At 43.0% G+C, this 23543-nt stretch overlaps 1 protein-coding gene across 1 annotated transcript in view; it reads right to left on the bottom strand.

Annotated features, from left to right (window-relative positions):
* LOC147703391 (uncharacterized) overlaps positions 1-23543 on the bottom strand; it is a 9287842-nt gene that overhangs the window by 1053710 nt on the left and 8210589 nt on the right. The window contains exon 36 of the mRNA XM_086931832.1: positions 20280-20390. Coding sequence (XP_086787958.1) covers positions 20280-20390 — 111 coding nt within the window. The remainder of the gene's footprint in view (positions 1-20279; positions 20391-23543) is intronic.

Here is a 23543-nt window from a genome sequence, read left to right as displayed (position 1 = left end):
TTATCCCTCCCCATTCCATTGCTTTTCCTACTGTTGCATTGATTGGAGTGGGAATAGTAAATTTAACACTGCCACTATCCAACACATTCCCTACTGTTACACTCACTGGAGGTGGAATAGACATTTTTACTCCTCCGCTTTCCAACACTTTCCCAACTGTTGCACTCATTGGAGTGAGATAGTAATTTCTACCCCTCCGCTATTCAACACTTTCCCTACTGTTATTAATATTGAAATGGGAATAATAACATTTATCTTGCTGCAATCCAACAGTTTATCCACTGTCGCACTCCCCAAAGTGCGTCTATATGTAGAGGGGGATTCCGGGCACCGCAGAAGGACGGCAGGACCAAGGAGGAACCAGACCGGCAATTCCGGTCTTTTTCTCTGCCAAGTGACCCATGGAGGCTTTTACAGATACTAGCCTGTTAAAAGCAAGAGGGAATCCCCCTCTGCATATAGACGCACTTTAGGGAGTGCGACACATTTAAAAAAACAACACAAACACTATAATTTAGTATTATTCACCTGCACTATATCACATACTCATTAGTCCTGAGGAAAGCCAGTTTTTAAAGGCCTGGATGAAACATGTAGACCACACTGGACGTAGGGGGTCATAAACTCTCCAACACGTCCGACCGCCTTTTTATCCGCTAACAGGGGCCCAGTTAATAAAACTTAACTATCTTACCCTCGGGTACTGGGACCCACTGTATAGCTTTTAACCTTCACTTTCTCATTCACTACACTGCACACTCAGCAATTTTACCAGCTCCGCAGTAACTCTGGCTTTGAAGCATACCCGGGACACACTAGGTGTCACTGTGGTGGGCCCGATGATGAAGCATGCCACCAACTAGGTTGGTGGGTGAGGGCTTTATTAAACCCAATGGTTTTCCAGTTAAAACTTACATAACTGAGTCTCGCACTTCTAGCTAGTCCTTATTGATATACCATACATAAACTGGGGATCCGGACTAGCTTACCTAGTCCTCACTCTCTCCTTTGATCAGGCAAATAATAATTTATACCCCACCGCTATTAACACTTTCCCTACTGTTGCACTCACTGGAGTGGGAATAGTAAGATTTACCCCTCCGCTCTCCAACACTTTCCCTATTGTTGCACTCAAAGTCAAAGTCAAAAATTACTTTATTCGGTTAAAATTATAAAACCATCAAAGTACAGATGACATTTCCTGCTACCTAATACCAATTATAAGCAGTACAAATATTCATTTCAATTCATTTACCATTTGCAAAAAAGACCATGGGCCAGCTTGTGGTACACATTCCCACCAAAAAGCAACCCTTGGTATTCAAATAAATATATTAAAAGTTTATCAAACACCAAAATCCATTAAGTAAAAAACTCAATTTTACTCGGAATAGTTAAAAAGAAGAGAACCAGCGCTATAATTGCAATTTGTTCCGTCGCCTAATTGTCCCTGTAATATAGCTGGCTACACCGAAACACACAAACGGGGAGCCCAGCATTTGCAGATAGGCTAGCGCTGGTCTAACTTGCTCAAAGTTACCCCCTCTTAACAGTGGCAAAATTAATTTTCTTCATAACGTAACATAAAAATCGCAGAAAAATACCATATGGAGGGTGTTCTGCTCTGAGAAGTTATCACAGGGACAGGGGCCCAACGAACTCTCTTTAAAAAAGCCTTTTGGAAACGATAGTAACCAGGGCACCATGTGATACTTAAATCTACTTAGGGCAAATAAATGATAGGGTTTATTTATGTAAGTTAGGTACGGCTGCATCTTCCTGCCTAAACTTAACATAACAAAGCTCCTCCCTGAGGGTTTGACTACTTCCACTTCCTCCCTTATTAACATCGATCTGTTCAGAAACTGGTGCTTCAGGCCTCTGATGGCCGTCTTGCCAAGGGCTCTGGGACTTAAAAATAAATTAGAGCAGCCCAGTGAGTCCATTTGTGTCTTAATATAACGGATCCACAGGATGTCAAGACCTTTGTCCAAAGACACGCAGTCCTGAATGATCAGCTGATTCAGGTTAGGTGACGGCTGAGCCCAGATTCTTAGCCTACATAATAATGGAGCAACCACGATCTGGTCTGAAATGAAACCGGCACCTAAATCCTCATGGAGATTAAAAATTGGAGTGGAAGCTGGAAGCGACAGCAGCCTATGAAAAAAATTGTTTTCAACCGTCTGGATGTCACTAGTCTCAGTGTAACCCCATACGTCACTCCCAATGGTCACCATTGGGAGTTACATAGCGTTATAGATTTTCATGAGGGCAGGGAGTGGTTTAGATCCTATTCTTCGTGAAAACCCTAATAAGGCCCCAGGCGCCCTGGCAATGGTGTTCTTTTTATGTGCGCGCTGCATGACACACGAACGTCTTTCAGCAAAAAGAACAACTAAACATGGGAAGGCAGAGACTTTCGTGAGTTCCAAGCCCTTACAATAAAATGTAACCTTCTTTGCCTGGCCCATACCAATTGACATTGAGTGTGATTTTTTGAGGTTTGTAATTAAATCTAGAGAGTCCATAAAATCAATAAAACAATCTAGGAGGGATTGTACTCCACGCGACGTCCTCGCTACCAAAATCCCATCATCTGCGTACAGTAATGCAGGGATAATTTTTGTACCTGCTCTTTGGACATCCTTACAAGAGGAGGTCAAAACATCTCCCAATTTATTAATGTAAAGTGTAAACAACTGGGGTGCCAAAATGCATCCCTGTCGCACCCCTCGCTTTACGGCCCATGCATCAGTTAGGCTGCCGTTCTCATTAGAGCGAACTGCCGCCGAGGTGTTTTCATGAATGGCTGCCAAAAAGGAGATCAAGGCCAGCTCCAGCCCAATGCAATGAAGGGAAGCCCAACGTTTTTTGCCTATTTACGAGATCGAAAGCAGTGGATAAATCCATAAATGCCAAATGGATGTCCCCACGCTTAGCTACCGTATATTTTCCTATTACTAGGTGAAGATTAACACATTGGCCCGTCGTGCCCTTACCCTGCCTAAATCCATACTGCAGATCCGAGATGATGCAGTTTTTATCTAGCCAGTCTGTTGAACGGGCAAGTACGACCTTCCCTATTATCTTGGCTGCAGAGTCCAAGAGTGAAATCGGTCTGTAACAGGCCGGATACTCTCTTGAGCCCTTTTTAAATATTGGAATTATTACAGCTTTAGCCCAAGATGGGGGAAAGCCGACCTGCGTCTCTGCATTAAAAACAAGAGTTAAAACCTTAGCCCATACAATGGGGTCTGCCCTGTAAAGATCGCCGGTACACGGTCTGGGCCTGGTGCCTTTCCCATTGAGGTAGACATAATTGCCTCAGTTACATCCTCCTCTGAAAACACCACAATTAAGGCATAAGTGTCAACCCCCTGCCGGATGATTGGCTCCCGACTCCCATCGGTGTACATGCCACTAAAGTGTTCAACCCATCTTTCTGCAAGAATGAAACAGTCTTTAACGGAATTATATGACTCGTCAAACATTGGGCTATTGACCACTTTCCAAAATCTGGAGCTACTCGACAAGGAGCTCACTTGACTTAGTTTGTCCCAAGCCATTTCTCTTAGCTTTGTCTTACTTATTTTAACTGCGATTTTATATACCCTTCTAGCCTGCTTGACCCTATTTACGTCCCTGGGGGTCTCTTTCAGCTCCCCCAGGAGAGCCGTGTGCACATGGGCACACGCTTGATCAAACCAGTTTTTGTGTTTTTCGGTTTTGATTTACAGTGGAGCGTCAGATTGGCCGCCACCTGTTTCGTAATGCGGTCAAAAGCACCTAAATTGCTTCTGTATAGGTTATCAAGAAAACCTTCCGGAGTAATTGCCTCCGATCTTAACCTCCGATCTTGGTCTTTAGTGGCAATATTGGGATTAGATATAAGTGATTGTAGCCCTGAGGAAGTCATTGGGTGTCTTTGGCCCAGGACGAAACACATGTTGGCTGTTTGGCTACACTGGATGATACCAAGCCGAGAGGATCATCCCTCAGAACTTGTGTTTGATTGATTTACATAAAAAAAAAATAACTTTTTGTGTAAAGGCATTATCTGGAGAACTTATTTCGACTGAATTCTTGAGAATAATTCTCTCTTACTGCTGTATTTCGCTGCTCGGGGACCAATTACTGTTTATATCTGTATTTCCCCTTGCTTCAAAACCTTTTACCATGCGGGTGACTTTTTCTTCCATAGCCCCTAACTTGGTCCAAAACGGAGCGAGGATGGTTAAAATTAATGTTTCCATGTATTCCCAATAAGCCTGATTATCCCCTATATCCCCTAAGTCAGTCATATTAGGGTTAGCAGATGGAGACACACCAGGCTCAAATATTTGGGGGAATGTTCCTTTTTGGTGCTTACTTTTCCCTTTGTTTTTATCCCTTGTGGCTGGGCCGCCCCTCGTTCGTTTCACCAGAGGTTCCCCTGCCCCACCCACCGTACCAGTGCTGTCCCTTGCAGGTCTCTTAGACCTAGTAGCTCGCTCATCTCGAACTACCACAGTATCAATGGAGCGGTGGGTTTGGGCGTGGGTGTTGGGTGAGGCTCGAGCCAAGGGGGAATCTAAGTACAGCCGATTACTGGGGACCACAATGGAGCCATGTATAGCACCATGTGTGGACGATCTTGGGGAGCTAATGCCCTCCGAAGCACAGGAATTAGGCACACATCCCCGTTCCAGGGCCAAGCTCTGAGTCATCCCTGCCGTGACACCTTGAGAGTTTTCAATAAAGTTTTCAATAGGGTCTATATTTGTGTTGCTTAGGGGTTGGGTAGCTACCGTTCTTATTGCCCCCAAAGAGGATCTTTTTTGTTCTGCATAAACTCCTAAAGAAAGTCTTTTTTCGGTGAGCTGTATCTCATGCTGAAGCACCGATTCAGCCCTAATTAAAAAAGCATCCAATGTGCCTGTCACCCCCCCTGCCCTCTGACCCGCCAGATTTCGTTTTGTGGCCATAGCCCACCATTTGTCTCACATCTGTTACGAATAAGATACTTAGATTTATAAACACCAAAGTAATAGTCAAGGATTATAAATATATACAGCGAAAAAAGTCACTGACCAAGTCCACCAGTGAGGTCTCTCCAACAACAAGAGAAATGAAAGGGACGTGGCCCTCCCCAGTCTCATCCTGGCTGCGGACGGCAGCTGACAGGCACACCCGCATGCCTCCCGCACTGTGGGAGCCTGAGCATTCTTTTAGGCGCCTCCTGGCGCTGTCTGCTGGCGCGCCGCAGAGAACACTGGGAGGTGTAGTTTCCCTCCCCTCCAGCGTCTGTCCAGAAGAAAATGTCCCCAGTGACTCTCGGTGGTGGTGGCTCCTGCCCCAGCAGAATAAATCTTCATTTTATTCAAGGCAACAGCATTTTAAGCAACAAGCCCAACAGTCCTATGTGTTTCGGTCTGTCAGCACACCATGATCACAGGTGCAAACGAAGATTGCAACACAAGATTAACCCTGAGTGCGGGTGGAATCCTTTCTGAAAAGAAAACTTTGCAAAATTAAATAACGGCTGGGCTCCACTGTCTCCACAAATGTTTTAAAGTATATATATATATGTATTAATTAAGTGTATTTGTTATATTTGTTAAAATGTATATTAAACTATTGAATCTATTTTTTTAAATATTTTTATTATTTAATGTATTTAATATTTATTATTTTATATATATATATATATATATATATATATATATATATATTCTTTTCACGAGTGCCGGTAGTGGAGAAGCACTGTCAGCGGGCGGTCCGAGCCGGGCACCAGCAATCCCAATTACAGCTTTCAAGAATCAGTTCAGTACGAATTGATAGCCCGGACACTTTTTCTGTGCAAATATAGTATAGATTTATTGGCAACAACAACGCGTTTCGGCGGTTAAGCCTTGATCACGCTTACCGCCGAAACGCGTTGTTGTTGCCAATAAATCTATACTATATTTGCACAGAAAAAGTGTCCGGGCTATCAATTCGTACTGAACTGATTCTTGAAAGATATATATATATATATATATATATATATATATATATATATATATATATATATATATATATATATATATATATTACCTACTGGCGGTCGCCAGTAGGTAGTTATAGTTAGGACCTAGTTTCCATAGGAAATCCGCAACATTCTATTTGGAATAACTTTGGCGCCGGTTGATGAATCTCCGCAAATTTCTCAAAGAAGATGGCCCGCTCCGCTCTGCTCCTTCCCTGAAAGTCTCGGGAAGATTCGTCAAGCGGGGGCCGAGAAAAAAGGGGGGTCCCAAAACGTGTTTTCCCCATGTTCATTTCCATAGGACAATTAGACACGGCTACAGCCCGAACCGCTGAACGGAATTACACCAAATTTGGGAATGTCATTTGAGATGTCCTCAGTGATGTCATGAGTGATGTCACTGACTATGTCATGAGTGATGTAATATATGACATCATCAGCAGTGCATTGCGGACGCGCGAGTTATAGTTAGCTGAACTAACTATAACAGGGGAATTTCAAAGGTTTTGTATGAGTAAAATGACCAGCTAACTATAACTGGTGTGAAACCTATGGTTTCTTCAGTGAATTTCAAAGGTTTTTAAAATGCTAATTTCTAACTATAACGTGTGTAAAACGTTTTTTTCAGTGAATATATATATATATATATATATATATATATATATATATATATATATATATATATATATATATATATATATATATATATATATATATATAAAAATCGATATTGTGTAATATATTTTTGTATTTACCTGTTTAAGTATAGGGAGTCGATATTTTTGCATTCTATATTTTTTCATGTATGTTTTTGACATCTATATTTTTTACATCAATCTTTTGTCAGTGAACCTAGAGATGGGGCTGGAGATGCTTGTGCGACCCCTACTATAATACCGATAGTGCTGGTGCACATAAAGCATCAGTGCTATCTTCAGGGGACGTTTCCTCATTTGCCTGAGGGCGTGCCTCATGCAAATCAGGGAATCCATTTGCCTTCTGCATCCGTGCCATATTACAGACAAGGGTGCAGAGGCAACAAAGCCCTCAGGATGTGCACACCCCTTGATGGCTGCCTCTGGAGAAAGGAAACGGGGTCCCATGGACCCCCCAGAAATCCCCTTGGAGGTGTGTGCAGTCTTTGATCGCACACACCTGCAAGGGGATCTCTATTCCCCTTCAAAAGTGCAGGCGGGTTGCTGCCTGCCCTGTGAAAACACGGAGTGGCTGTAAAGCAGCCACTCCATTTTTTCACAGGAATGCTATGCCCCCACTGCAGCTTTAAGTTCTTGGTTGCCCGGGGGGGCAGGACATTCATGGTAATAGAGTGCATTTTCACTGTTTGTCCCTGGTGCACCTTTTTAAAGGTGGGCGGGCAGAAACAATGAAAATGCACATTTACCATAATACAGCTCCAGGTGGGCAAGGGTGATGTGGGAGCTTAGGTCCTTTTGGGCCTCTCCATCACTTTTGATACCATTGATCATGCTACCTTGTTCATCAGGTACCAAACGGTGGGGATCAGTGGCACTGTACCAACATGACTGGTCTTATATTCAACATATTAACACTAGGCCGTATTACCGAGAGTGTGCCGGAGGCACAAGGGGCATTTGCGCCCGCTTTGAGCTCCACCGGATATTACAGAAGGAGCCGCAGATGGTTGTGCATCCCCTTCTGTAATACCGATAGAGCTGGCACACAGAAAGTGCCAACGCTATCTGAAGGGGCGTGTTCCTTCAGTTGCATGGGGGCGTGCCCCATTCAGTGGAGGGAATACCTTTGCCTCTGTGCCTAAGCCGTATTACAGACGCGGGGCAGAGGTAAAGAAGCTGTCAGGAGGCAAACTTTTAGGTGGCACACTATCAGCTCGCCCCTTGAGATCAGCCCTCTTCAGGGGGTAAAGGGGGTCCTATGGACACCCCAGACATCCCCTTACAGGTGGGTGTAGTCACTGACTGCACCCACTTGCAAGGGGATCTCTAAGGGGATCTCTAATCCCCTTTAAAAGCACAGGCTGGTTGCCGCCTGCACAATGAAACACAGAGTAGCAGCTTCATAGCCGCTCCGTATTTCACTTGAATGACCTGCACCAAGAGCAGCTGCCCTGAGGACAGAGCATTCTATGTAATAGCAAGCAGTTTCTCTGTTTTCGCCCAGCGCACCTGCTTTAGGGTGTCCCAGGTGAAAACAGGAAAAGTGCAATCTAATACATAATATGGCCGGGATGGTCATTCTACCTCCCCACAATCCAAGCCCAAACCCTTGAGTTGTGGTTTTTGTCAAGGTTCGGTCTTGTCCCGATTGCCCTGTAATATCTACATGAAGCTATTTTCTCAACATTTGAAGCATTTAGGGACAAGGTATTACCTCCAAACTGATGACTCTAACTCCTTTTCGAGTTTTTTCATAGTTTTGTGGACACATGTTTCTCGTCACTTAGTATATCAAGGACAAGATGGTGGATGTCTGACAACTTTATAAGATTGGGCCAAGCAAAAAGGAATTGTTGATTATACCAGGTGGCATCCTAACACAACCGTTGGACTGGTCGGTGTTTAAGGGACCGCATCCTCCTCCATCCTCTCCAGAATAAACCGGGGGTGTCTGTATTGACATATAAGCGTGTCTTGGAAGTCTGCAAAAATGAAATTAAATATGAAGCCTGGAATAACGTACTTGCTGTGGACGTCCTTAAGGATAGCGCCAGATTTTGGGCAATAGTAAATAAACCTTTTTTTTTCTGGCATTAATAATACTCCTTTGGAATGCAATATCACAGAGGATCAATGGTTCTCTCATTTTAAACTCATATATGAGGACCCGGTAGTGTTGGGATCATCCGCTCCCCAGATCATGGCATGGGTCCTTTTACTTTGGTTTTTAATGACGGAGAAGTAGAGATGGCAATTATGCAAATGATTAGTAAAGAAGCTCCTGGCCCAGATGGGGTTCCGGCTGACTTCTATAAATTTAATCCAACTCTCTGGTCAAAAATTGTAACAAAGATTTTTTATGTGGTTAGTCAGCATGGATTACCGTGGTCTTGGTCCCACTCCACCATTATTCCGGTCTTCAAAAAGGGCCAGAGAGGAGATCCATGCTGCCTTAGGCCTATATCCCTGATCCATTCTGCTGTAAAGTCCTATCAGAGTGATTCTTAGCAAACATTCAGAATGGCTGGACGACCTAGTGTTTTGTTAAATCTGCTATAGGGGTTTGGAAAGTGAAGGAGTACACTAGACCAGTGTGTAAATCTGCACTTACAAGCCAGGAAATATTCAGTGACCAAGACTATGATATTACAGTTGGCCTTCATGGTCCTGTCCTCTGCGTCAATCTAGTCAATTCGATCACTGCATAGTCAAATTCCTGGCTGACCTACACAGGGACCACTTTGTGGGGGTGAGAGTCAACCAGGATGGCAAATGCACCAAGCACTTTCGCATTGGTAGAGGTGTCAGACAGGGCTGCATTTTAGCTCCCCTTCACTTTACGTTATAGAAACAATCTTGACACCTAGCTGTGTTTAGCCAGCCAAGATATTCCCCATGTAGAGGTCGGGGCTATTCCTACCCTTTTATACGCGGATGACACCGTATTGCTAGCACGCACAGCAGTAGGGCTTCAGAGGCTCTTGGACTCTTTTGGGGTGTTTATGTGATCTCTGGACCTAAATGTTAACATAGCCAAATCACATACGATGATCATGGGCCAGAGAACAATAAAGCTTACAACTTTTTATTGGAAGGCACAGAACTGTCTATGGTGACCTCATTTACTTATTTGAGGGTACTGTTTGATGAGAGAGGTTCATGGGTACCTCAACAGAAAGCTAAAAAACATGCCATGGCAAGATCTAAAACAGCCGTCCCTGGTTTTGCGCAGCGACTTGGGGCCAAGCCAATTGAAGCTATGCTTAATATCTATAGATCGAAGTGTATTTCCATCGCTAACTATGGGTCTGCAATCTGGGGTTATAAGCCAGTGGAGGGTTTACAAATAGTGGAAAATAAGTTCCTAAGGAACCGGTTGTCGGTTCCTCAATCCACTCCCACGTACATTACACATCAAGAACTTGACACTGGCTTTGTCTCTGACTTGATACGTCTGGCCCCAGTTGTATGCTGGCTAACGATCTGGACCAATCCAGAAATGGTGCTGAACCGAGAGATTGTAAAATATGTAAAAATGATTTCACAGAAACTAGGGTGCCCTGGACTCTTCGATTCTCCAGAAAACATTAGGAAAGAGGATCGTGCATGGGTTAAAACATACAATATGTTTTTAGAGAGAGAGGTGTGTGATATAACAAATCCCACAGTGAGAGCATACCTCTTGTTAAAAACATCTCCACTGACAGAACACTATCTGAAAATTGTCACTAAGCCTTATCATCGCTTTCTTTTAATCAGATTTTGTCTTAACTACTAGCTGAACCGCAGGGGTGGAGAAGGGTGAATGATCTAGACTCATGTACATGTGATATTTTCTCTACCCAGGACACAATGTTTTGTGATCATTTCAGAGATATGCATAAAAAGTATTTAATACCTATTTTAAAGTGAAAAGGCTTTACTCAGGTCAGACTGGCAAAATTATACCTGCAGATGCTGAATGACCCCTGGGAGGCTTTTAATATTGCAAGTTTTTAGTGGCCGCTGTTAGGTAAAGGATAAGAAGGCACATTATGCTAATTACTCTGGTTGCTTCGGGATGAATAGATGAACTTTGTTTTAATGTTTGCCTTTCCACCTGAGGAGTCTCACTGTATAATATATGTAAAAGAAAAATCGGCTTGTAATTTGAATCGTTCGCTTCCTCAAGGAATCTTATAGACATTTTTATTTTTATTTTGTCTTTTAATGTCAATTGTCTCTTCATGAATATGGTGATGAAATGTTTTATTTTGCCTAAGATTATTTATGATATTTTTAATTCTTATTGATGTGATATACGTTGTACACTGTGTACTTTTATGGTTTTTATTAACCAAATAAAGTGGTTTTGACTGACTGACTCCAGTTTATCATTGGAGTAGCAAGTGGCTAATGTAGCTGCCACCTCCTTTTCCAATTAAAAACTTTGCGTGAAATTCTCCTTTTTATTAACAAGGACCATCATATACCTACAGTCAATGCGTTATTTCATTCACAGCTAAGGAAATTCTATTTTCTTCCAGCATTACAATTGTTTTCATGATTACATGATTACAACTAATCTAGAATGCTGCAGTGTTTCTGATTACCCAGGCACCTAAATATGCAACATATCACACCTGTTATTGAATTGCATCGGTGCTCTATTAGGAAGGGTATTATTGTTAAAGAAATAAATGGTTATTGTAAAAAGTGATGTACTCAGATTCTCCAGATTTCATTGCCTCAAAATTTGAGTCGCACTAGTCTTCACGGATATATGATGTTACAACGCGGACTTTTACTCCGCATACTGTTACAACGCGGATTTTACAACGCGGATACTGTAACAACGCATGTATTTACAACGCATTTTTTTACAACGCAGGTACCTTTAGAACGCATACCATTACAACGTAAGTATTGGTAAGTATATGTTAAAATTAATATTATAAACGTAAATTAATTTTAATAAATATAATTTAAGGTAATGTTATTTAATTTAATTTCCGTTAATTAATTTAATATAAAAATAATAATAGATTATTTTTACACTGTACCCCTGTACCCAAGAAACTCAAAACTGACCCTCAACACCCAAAATAAATTTAAGTAAATTAATTTAAATTAATTTAAATTAATTATTGTAATTTTTAAAAGAAAGTAATTTATTTTTACCCTGTACCCCTGTACCCCAAAAACTCAAAACGGACCCTAAACCCCAAAAATAATGTAATGTAATTTAAATTAATTTATTTACTATAAAAATAATTTAATTAAAAATTAATTTTAATTTACCCTGTACCCCAAAAACTGAAAACTGACCCTGAACCCTAAAAATACCCCTTTACCCAAAAACTGAAAACTGACCCTGAACCCTAAAAATACCCCTTTACCCAAAAACTAAAAACTGACCCAGAACCCTAAAAATACCCCTTTACCCAAAAACTGAAAACTGACCCTGAACCCTAAAAATACCCCTTTACCCAAAAACTGAAAACTGACCCTGAACCCTAAAAATACCCCTTTACCCAAAAACTGAAAACTGACCCTGAACCCTAAAAATACCCCTATACCCAAAAACTGAAAACTGACCCTGAACCCTAAAAATACCCCTTTACCCAAAAACTAAAAACTGACCCTGAACCCTAAAAATACCCCTTTACCCAAAACCTGAAAACTGACCCTGAACCCTAAAAATACCCCTTTACCCAAAAACTGAAAACTGACCCTGAACCCTAAAAATACCCCTTTACCCAAAAACTAAAAACTGACCCTGAACCCTAAAAATACCCCTTTACCCAAAAACCCAAAAATGACCCTAACCCCTAAAAATACCCCTTTACCATAAAACCCAAAACAGACCCTAACCCCTAAAAATACCCCTTTACCATAAAACCCAAAACTGACCCTAACCCCTAAAAATACCCAACATATAACATTTTAAAATAATTATATACTTACCAATACTTACGTTGTAATGGTATGCGTTGTAAAGGTACCTGCGTTGTAAAAAAATGCGTTGTAAAAACATGAGTTGTAACAGTACCTGCGTTGTAATAGATGCGTTGTAACGGTAGTGCGTTGTAAAAAATGCGTTGTAACAGGTGCACACCGTCTTCACACTTGCGGGCAATTTTTTTGTCTTTGTTACAGGTCCCTAGAGTAAAAACTGCCCGCTTTGGTGACCAAGCTTTTTTGGTTGCTGCTGCAAAGGCGTTGATCCCCCTTGCTCTGTAGTTACAACAAGATTAATCTTTGACCTTTTTAGGAAAGGCTTAAAAACCTTCCTATTAGCATCATTAACCTTCGGTGTCTGTCCACTATACAAAAAACAAAGAACATAACAGCGGCGGCTCCTTCATTGGGGCATCGCCCCACTGCTTTCTCACAGTGCAAGAAGCAGAAACATAAAATGGTAAAACTACCATTTTATGTTTCTGCTTCTCGCACTGCGAGAAAGCAGAAGTGTTAGGGGCAGGCGGGTGGGTGGTCCTGCTTGAGGGCAATGGGGAAGTGGCCTGCCCATTGTTGTGGGCCCTGACTGTTTGGTCGGCCCTTTGGGGCCAACCAAACCGTTTATGCGCACTCTCCCTTTTTCTCTATGTAGGCTGCATGCAGCCTACATAGAGAAAATGGCCTCCCTACAGGTGCCTGGTAGGGCGCTGTCCTTACCAATCACAAGGCTGTCATTGCAGCATTATGATTGGCTTAGAGGAGGGAGATTGCATAGCTAAAACGCAGAACCGGTCAGGAGTAGCAGGAGCTCCGGCGGCGGCTCATGACCCGGGGGAAGGGACATTTAAAAAAAATGTAATTACCTTCCTGGGCCACTTTCCCCCATGACCTCAAGCAACTCTCCCCCCTACCCGCCCGTCATGCCGGCCACGACTGGCAAGAGGTCTGGGGTCTCTCCTAACCAGAGTTGGCAACAGGCACTGCACACATTCTGCATCAGAGCATGGGTGAAGGGCTCTTTATAAAATGTGCCGTTGGCGCTTGTTCATTTCCGAGGTTGTCATAGCTGCTTGGAGGCTGTCTGCAGACTGCGTAGCGCGTCACTGTATTATTGGCTTGTGTTATTTCACGTGCTGGAGGCACTTCGCAAAATGGTGGAAAGACACGGTTTGGTGGGCAGTCGTGAGTAACCCTGGCCGGAGTTTGCGGAGTAGGCACTACACGGAGGTACATGAATTGCAAAAAAAAGTCTTTCGCACTACGCGGAGCTCCACAAGTGGCGGTGTATGGTAGAAAAATGCCATTTGCGGTGATTGCACAGTGCCGGATGCTTGTCCGCACTGTGCAATCATTGCAAACAGCACCATGCACAGCTCAAGCTTACCTTTTCTGCCGCTCAAGTAGATTTTTACTCGAGCGGCAGCTTTCTCGATGCAAACAGGCAGTTTCTCAACACGAGCGGTCGCGAGCATACGCGATCACTCGCAATGAGAAACCTGACCCCCTGCGTTGAGAAATTTTACCTAGAGATTTATATTCTACGCTCGCACTCACCAACTTGATGTTGGCGATCGCAATTGAGGAAAAATCTTGCAGGCAAATGGAGTTTCCTCGCTTGCGGTCGCAATCTTGACGTTGGTGAATGCGAGCGAGGTTAGAGCAGGCCAGCATAGCATGTGATCTTGCCCTTGGCTTTGCAGAACGGACAACACCGCATTCAGGGAAACGCTATAACTGTATCCTGTAGTAGTTTTATCCTGCAAAGCAGTGATATCCTGTAAAGCAGGCGAATCCAGACGAATTGTTTAGACTGCACATTACATCAGATGATTCCTTATCAGCATAACACTGGTCTTATTGTCACAAATATATATGTGTTGATTGTGGTCTGCGAGTTAGGATCCTCTCTAACAGCACTGAACATTGGTTTAACCCCTGTTTTTCCACATTTTGGTGACGAGGTCCGGTTATTTGCCTGTTTTGGACTCCTCTGCAAGAGGCCATTTAAGAATATAGATGTATAAATTCAGCATTTCTGTGTGATGTCAAGAGTGAGTGTGAATGAACCTTGCACAACGTGAACCCACATTGTATCTGTGGGCCGTAAAATGCCGGACTTTCTGGAATCCAAAGGCAACAACATTATAGCTTTGAAAAACACCCACACATTCTACAAAAATAATGTGCATTCTTTTTTTTGTCTGCTGTAGTTTGGGACCTGTATCTGGTCTGACATCCAGCGTTTGACTTTTATTCAGTTCTACATAATCAAACTGCAATCCCATCCCTCCTTCAGTGACATAAGCCAATGAATGCACAGGAAACATGTTAATGAGGGGGAGATCCCTAAGGAAGCCAGGTGCCTGCAGCCCATGGCATAGAGGGGGCTTCTAGTTACTTAGCGGAAGGGGGAAATGCCTTGCTAGTTCATAGCTGGCAAGCAGCCCCATGCCATGTGCCACAGCACTCCATCCTGTCGAGTTGCCAAGTTAAATGCCCAAATATTCAATCCATTCCCTATTGTTTTCATTTGCATTCTGGGTTTTGTAGTCCTGGTTTTGTAATGAGACAAAACAGGACTAGAGGTCCCAGAATACAATAGACTGTATGAGGTACTCACACACAAGTGTTATTCACCATCATCTGCACCTTCAGAGCTCGAAGGACACATTGATCCGTGTTTCAGCAGATCTACCAGTATTATTTTTTCCAGTGTAGTGTGGGACTTTTTGTCCTGTTTGTCTCATTTTTAAAATGAGGACTACAAGTCCTACAATGCAAACAAACTGAACTGGACTATCTACCCACACAATGGTCTGTGAAACTTGACAGCCCTGTCGCAGGCTCCTAACCTTTGCGTGCTGGTATTTTAAGCCCTTGCTTATGAAGGAATTCAATCCTTTGAAGCCGAACTAGCTATGTTTGGCCCCATTTCCTATTGTTCCTCGCTTCGTTTCAGCTGCAGGTATTTCTGAGAAACGTTTTTTAATTTTAGTCTTGAAAGAGGGCAGAGAGGTATTCACCGGCAGCGGGTGAGTGATAATGGCACAGGGCATGACATAGAAGAAAAGGCAGGGTGTTGAAGGGCATGGGCAAAAGAATTCGGGTGAAAGAGAGAACCCGAGTGGCATGGCAGAGAGGACAGAATGGAATTAATCAGTGGAGTGACTATGAGAGGGATACAAAGTGACAAAGTAGACAGCAGCGATTGGAAATGAAATAGGGGCAGAGAATAATATCAAATAATAAGGGATGGCGAACCAGTTGAGTATGGACGGAGTTTGACACCACCTAGACTTAATACCAGCAATGGTTATTTCTCCAAGTTTTGTCAGTTTGTTAGATAACCAGAGAATATGCAATATCATAAAAGATCTGCATAGTCATGTGCTTGTGTGTCTTAGATACCCGAGCGAGCACGGACTTCCTCCCACCTTCGCAGAACTGACATAAGCTTACAAGCAAGGGTTAGCGGATTTGCTTCCCGGTTTTTCCCGGCCACGCACCCGGCGGCGGAGTCTCCCACCTACCCTCACCACTTAGACGCAATAGAAGCAACAACTTCGAGCGTCTTCTCTTTTGTACACCCGATTAGGACCGGGTTGGAAGTATCACCGGTCCGACTACACAGCCCTCATCCCATTACTCCTCAGCCCTGAAGAGTCACTGGTTTACCCCGGTTTTGACAAAACACGTGTCGGCTGGTTTTGTTGTGAAACAAATACTCACACTGGATGAATAAACACCTAATAGGTTATGAACATTGGAGTTGGATCTTATAATTTGCTTGGATTGATTACAAAACTCAATTGGTTAACTGATGCAGGTTCTGTGCGCTTGACATTGTTTTTATGCTTGTGTGTCCTACACCACTCCCAACCCGCTCAAAAACAGCACAATTCAAAATGATAAACCTATGAGCAGAATTCTACTTCGGTAGTTGTGCGCAGAAGCTTTATTTCTTAGTCTCTTCCTTCTTACTCTAGGTTCTGTGGTGGCATCTTGCTTCCTGCCTTGGTAGGGCCATTTTTGGGAGTCTACAACTACACACACCCAAGACAGAGTTATTGATGTTTGGTGGTGAAACCTCTACCTGACCTCCATAGCCCTTAGTCCCATACAAGTCTATATAGCGAAAGATCTATTTTTACATATTTACTGGGTGTTCTCTTTGTTAGGTAAATTCTTCATACACTTAAATCTTTCCAATGCATTTAGCATTTTTTTATGTGCCTGATAACATACATTTAACAACTTTGTATATTACCTATACATGTCCCCTTGCGACCATTTCAGAATATTTAGTCTAGGACGTTTCCTGTACTGCAAGGGCCCCCTCATAGTGGACGTTGGCAAGTCAGTGATAGATCAGCCTGCTCCTTAAGTAATCAATTTAGGAGTTTGGGTGGCGCAGTGGAACTGACACTTCCTGATTGGTAGATCACCTGTAATCAATCCTAACATTTATTTTGTGCTTTCACTATAGTCACGGTCTGTATTGTGGACTTCCTCTATGCAACGGTGTTACCTAAAACAGATTCAGAATGTTGTAGTGTTGTAGTGAAGTCACTGTTGTACTTTTATTTTTAAATGGCATTTCTTGCATGAAAACAGAAAATTAATTTAAGGAAATAGTATCATCCTATTGATCTCCAGGATACCTTTCCCAGCTAAGGTCCTGGAAAAGATATTGAATATCCAACTTACAACTTTTATATCGTCAGCGGCTCTGCTAGATCCTTCACAATGTGGTGTCCAAAAAGTGCACAGCACGAAAACGGCCTTGGTTTTGACCGCAGAAGTGCTCAAGGCAATCCTGGATGCAGGAGGCAAGGCCGCTTTGATCTTATTGGAGCTATGCACTGCTTTTGACACTGTGAAACATGATATATTGATCAAATGGCTTTTTGAGGCAGAGGTAAAGGATTTAGCTCTCAAGCTAATTAAATCCTATTTGAGCAACAGGGTCCAGTATGTTCAGTGCGGAACATCTTCATCAGAGCAATTCATGCTTCCCTGTGGTGTTCCACAGGGCTCTTCACTAAGTCCTTGCTGTTTGATCTTTATGTGACCTCCTTGGCTGAAATAATTAGACAGTTAGGTTTTTTTGTGATATCCAATGCTGACGATACCCAAATAGTAGTATTAATCCCTAGCAATATGGAGAAAAAAGCAGACCAGTTCAACCACTGTATGATCTTGGTGAACCAGTGGATGAGCTTAAACTATCTGAAGCTGAACGGGGAAAGACGGATGTACTCCTATTAGGTTCAGACACCTCCTTTTGGTCCCACAGTGGATGTCCAGATGGACTGGGTGATTTTCCGATCCCAGTCTAGAAAGTGAAGAATCTGGGAGTCATATTTGACGATTATTTAACCTTTAAATAACCAGATCAGCAATCTTTCCTCTATAATCTTCTTCCTTTTAAAGATGATTAGGAAAGTTTGCACCTTCATCCCGCCGAATTCCATGAAAACACTTGTGACGGTATTAGCCCTATCCAGACTTTACTATGGGAATGCCCTTTATATGGGACTGCAAAACCTGCATTTACTCAAGCTGCAATGCCTGCAAAATGCGGCAGCCATATTGCTGCTAGATATTCCTAAATTTCAATCAGTCTCTCACGGACTGAGTAAGCTGCACTGGCTCCCATTGGAGAACAGGATAAAGTTCACATCCTTATGTCCAGCACAGGGTAATGGCCCTCAATACCTAAAAAAACATTTATCCTGGTATATGCCTACTAGAATACTAAGATCATCACATAATAAACTCCTGCAAATCCCCGAATTAAGCAAAGCTCGATGAGGCGGAAGTAGTTTTATCCTGGGGACAATGACATTTTGGAATTCGCTTCTGATTGACAGAAAAATAGTCCAAAACTACTCTCCTTCAGAAAGGCACTAAAACGTGTTTTTTTTGCCAGCTAAATCTCCACTCCACTTCTTGCAGCATCTTGCAGCTTAGTGGCTAGATGCCCTTGGGCATTTGTGCACTATATAAATTTGCAAATCAAATCTATTCGAATTCGCAAATCAAAGGTACAGCACTGCACAGTCAATTAATGTATTTATTGTATAGTTAAAACCCTTACAAGTGTATCATTGTGTTCAAAAGTTAATATGGGCAAATGATAATATCAGTATATGCAATGATTGTCCTCTATAGCTCATAAAAATTGGCAATTTCTTAAATGATAAATAATCCAATCGTATTGCTTTATTAACCTTCCTGCTTCCTCAAATTTGCTTGAAAATGCACCATTTATACACTCTTTTTTCAAAACTTTCTCGGGGGAAAACTCCCCCAAAACCCCATAGGTTGTTTGGGCTCACTCGCTATGCTCGCTCACCGCAGTGCAGTACGGCAATCATTTTATGTTCCTTCACTTTCAAAGATCACCAGCCAACACTGGAACATAATATAGCATTAAGGTGGAGGTTGTGTGAACACTGATAGTTTTCCTTCACATCTATAAAAAGAAAAGATAGATTGAAATGACTGGCGTCGGGCACTGTCACATAGCAAACGAGAGGGCTGGCAAGCGAGTCAGTGGAGCTGCTGGACACGAGCAGCCTCTAGCAGCAGTCTGTGGCCTGCACTCAGATTAGGCCCTTTACTAAAGACACCGATAACAAACACTGATAAAAGCAGTGTTGGCTACTGTGAAGGCAAACTGGGGAGCAGCATGGAGGGGCGGAAGTGGGCAATGCAGGAAGAAAAATAGGAAATAGAAAATATTATTTACCTGCTTGCCGCTGCCTGGGTGGTCTTCTACTCATCTGCTCCTGTCAACCCCCAGCAAACAATGCACAGGCTCTCAGGCATTCCAGGGTGATTTCAAATGCTGCTCCCATGCTGATTATACTATTACCAGCATGAGAGCAGCGCCAGGATTGGTCTGAGTGGCTCGGTTTGGAACTCAGACAGGGACTGGGAGCCTGTGTCTCTTCTCCACCCAGCTGTACAACACAGCTCTGGTTGGAGAAAGGCTAAGTGCGCATGGCAGTTTGGCTTGGCTGAGACAGTCCGTCAAACCCACATGCACACTAAAATGGGCTTATTTACAAGCCCCTTGCTCCACCAGTACATCACTTTTCCCATAATAAAAGTGATTTAACAGAGGTGCAAGGGTCTTGTAAATAAGCCCCTTAGTGCCTACAATTCTTCATCCCTGTTGCGAACTCTCGATATGGCCCCGCCCCCAAGACTTGGGTGTGTTTGTGTGTGGGTGCGTACGTGTGTGTGTGTTTGTGAATTTCTTATTTTGTTATAGTAAATATGAGGCTGCAAAGAACTTGAAAGTTTCTCAATACCAGACCTAAAATGATATGGAAACTGATGCCTCCTACATCCTTCCTGATTTAAATAATTTTCAACACTGAAAATATATGTTGCGCAGATATGTTTTGTTGAATAATGGAGCCACAAGAAGAACATCTATTTGTTCCAGAGAATTCAATAAAATAGCCTAGGAGCGCACCAAATGTCAGGACAGTTGCCTGTCTAAACACATCCGTCCCTTAAGAAAAACAACTTGCAAATGAGAAGAGAACACATAAAGAACTTAAAACACGTGTACTAAGTAAACCAGAGAAGGTTCTATTTGTGATGTCCAATTAACTCATCCCGTTATTATATTCTGATTTGAATGTCAAAAATCCCACCTCTCTATTGCTTGCCGGGGCCGATTTACCAGCGGAATCCATTGGCTTTGTTGTATCTTTCTGCTCCTTCTTTCCAGCGTCATCATCCTTGTTCTGATGAAGTTCAAATGTCTGGAATAAAATATTGATAAATAATACCTGTTCTGCACGCTCCAGGCAGTTAGGACACTATATATACAATGTTAAATGTTTGTTTCATTTCAGGTTTATGCAGCATGCTAAAGACAATACTGTGAAGACTCCTTCTTGAGACCTTCTTTGAAAAGTGAATCCAGAGATTATCTCATAGCGAGGCGTGACAAACGTTTACAATGTAAAATAAGTAGCTACTTTCTTTCTGCTTTTGTGGATATGAGGAAACAATTGTCTCTTGGAAACTAGATGATATTATTCTGGAAGATTCTTTTAACTACGAAATATATGACTTACAGAAAAGCATCCTAAATACATCTGAACAAAATATGGAGATCCTAATTACAGAGGAAAATGGAAGCATTCACAAATGAAGGCTCTGATTCTGGTCTAAATTATGAGTTTGGCCGTCCGAGGACCACTGAACTCAACATAGCGCAGCGTTGGTTGTCCGGCCACTGCTGCATCGGCGGTTTGGCCTCATGATTACAACTTGGGCGGTCAAACCGCCATGGCACAGCCGTACTCACCAGGAATCAGAGATCCCTGATGGAGGTGCTGCGGTCTGAGGGCACCAATGTGCCTGGTGGTGCCTTGCAGCACTACTAAGCATATTACGATTTTCCTCACTGCAAGCAGTCTTATGTAGTTTCTTTATCCATAAAACAGCTGGTGGTGAGAAAGGAAATGGGGCCCTGTTGCCCCTGTGCAAGGGGGTGAATGCAGGGCCATGTTGTGCCTCCTGTCCGCATGCACCCCAGTTCTTGCATAGCAGGGACTGCAGAGTCCATGCCATGCAGGAACTGCCTTTGGTGCTCCTATTGCGGTGCCCAATTCAAAAGGCACCGCTGTTGGACCGCCAAACAAATGCCGCCAAACACAGAAAACTCATAATCTGGCAGGCAGTGCTCACATGGCTCTTGAAGGTGTAGGAGCAGGGTAGCGGCATGGTGGATCGGCTCCCAAAACACCAAAGTCGTAATCTGTTGAGAGAGTGTACACGCCTTGCATATCTAAAAGGGCTCACTTGGATCAATGGAGGAGTTCAATTTGGTTTCTACTGAAGCTCCATCAAGTATCAAATCAAGGCCAGAAAAATCTCTGCAATAGCTTGGTTGGGTCCCCGCGTGAGCTCAGATGATTCCTTGCAGTTTAGTTTGGGACCCTTATGAGGTCAGTTAGCTCCTGCATTAGCCTGATTGAGCTTCTGCAGGAATCATGAGTGGATCCTTTTAAAGAATTTTAACTGGGGCCATAAATAAGCTTCGCTAGATCATTTTTGAAGCTCAGATGGACACCAGCATCAACTCTCTTCACCTTTGTGAACGTTGACAAAACATGTTTTAAGATCAGGCAGTGAGCTGCATTTAAGAAAAAACGATTGCTTTATTTGAAAGAGATCACAGATATTGTGGTCAGCTGATCATAGCAGGTAACCATCCCTGTGATGCAGCCAATCATAACAATTTGCGACCTACCTCATTAATATTCATGATGTAGATCTATTTACAACCCACTACGAATCGCTAATAAGGAACTAAGGGCCAGAAATAACTTTAGTACATTAATAATAGTAATTACCAAATAGCTATTGGCAAAACATAGCTATTACTAATGTTAGAACATCTGGCCCTAAGTGATTTGAGGAGAATCACATGTTGTTAAGCCGCTGCTGGGACTCAAACCTGGTTCCCCAGTTTCAAAGCTGGCAGCTCAGGCTGTTAGGCCACATCTCTTCCCTTTCGTGCTTTCCTTCACCCCATGAAGGTTAGTTAAGGCCCAAGCAATGATTTTGCCTGTGAGTCTATTATAGACAGTTTTGGCATCAAGATGGTGGCTTCAAAATGACGTCATATCAAGCAGGTACTCTAACAGGCCATACAAATACAGTGTTTCAGTGCAGCACCTCACTGTGCTCATCTGTCTCATACTTGCTCATTCACTTAGTTTGGTAGGGCTCAACATTTGACTATAGCAGGGCCACACATGAGGTGCAATTTTCTCCTTAGCACAGCCGAAGACTGCCAGGTGCTGATCTCTTAAAGTCTACCTCCCAGAAAAGCCTTGTGTATCTCTCACCCTTTGCGTTTGGTGGCTGGGCATAACACAAGATTGAAGAGGCACTGTGTATAACCAGCACCTGGTACTTCTCCCACCAGAGCCTTCTACTGCAACAGCATGGTGTTCCCCAGATCGCTATGTCCTTGTGTGTTCTACCTCTTGATTACCCCTTACCATCTCTGTGTGTGGCAGATGGTGGTTGTAAAACCTTGAGCCAAGGGCATAAGAGTCTCTGCTCCACAGCCAATACACACATTTTAAAGGGTCCATTTAAATGAACACTGGCTGCACACTTGCAGAACCTTGACCCTCAAGCTGTCCCACTTTTACTGGTACCCACCCTATCTTTTACTACCCTATGCCAACTCCAAAACTGTGAGTGTGTGCCCATGTGTTAACACACTTGTACCTGAGTCATGGTCCATGTAGAGTGGATTTGTAGAGTGGATTTTAAAGCTCAAGCTTGGTGTAGGGAGACAAGATTTGAGATTTCATGTTTTCTCTTTAACTTTACTTTTCTGCTCAGGCCTCCTGTTCCTTCCCATGTGCTACAGTGCATTTTAACTCCTTTTGCATTGCTCATAGAGCATCACCTGGACCTCAGCACTGTTGATCCCATCCTATGTCCCTGTAGTTACTCTTACCACAGGCAACAAGAAGCTTCCAGCAGTAGTCTGTAGGCTGTACTCAGTTCAGGCCCTCACGGCACCAAAAACAAATACTGACAGAGGCAGTGGAGGCTACTGTGAAGGCAAATGAGGGGAGCGATGTGAGGGCAGGGCAGGGGAGAAAAAGATAATATTACTTACCTGCTGGCCTCAAACTGGGTGGACTTTTGCTTATCTGCTCCTGTCAACTCCTAGCAGACAATACACAGGCTCCCAGACATCCCATGGCTAATCCAGATGCTGCTCTCCTGCTGGTAATGCTATTACAACATGAGAGCAGCACTAGGATTGGTCTGAGTGCCCTGGTTTGGTGCTCAGACAGCGACTAGGGGCCTGTGTTTTTTCACTCGGCTATACAACACATCTAGGGCTGAAGAAAGGCTAAGTGCTCACCTTGGTTTGG

The sequence above is a fragment of the Lissotriton vulgaris genome, chromosome 7, assembly GCF_964263255.1.
Source record: "Lissotriton vulgaris chromosome 7, aLisVul1.2, whole genome shotgun sequence".
NCBI lineage: Eukaryota > Metazoa > Chordata > Amphibia > Caudata > Salamandridae > Lissotriton > Lissotriton vulgaris.
Note: the sequence above shows the minus strand (reverse complement) of the source record. Positions and strands in the feature narration are given on the sequence as shown.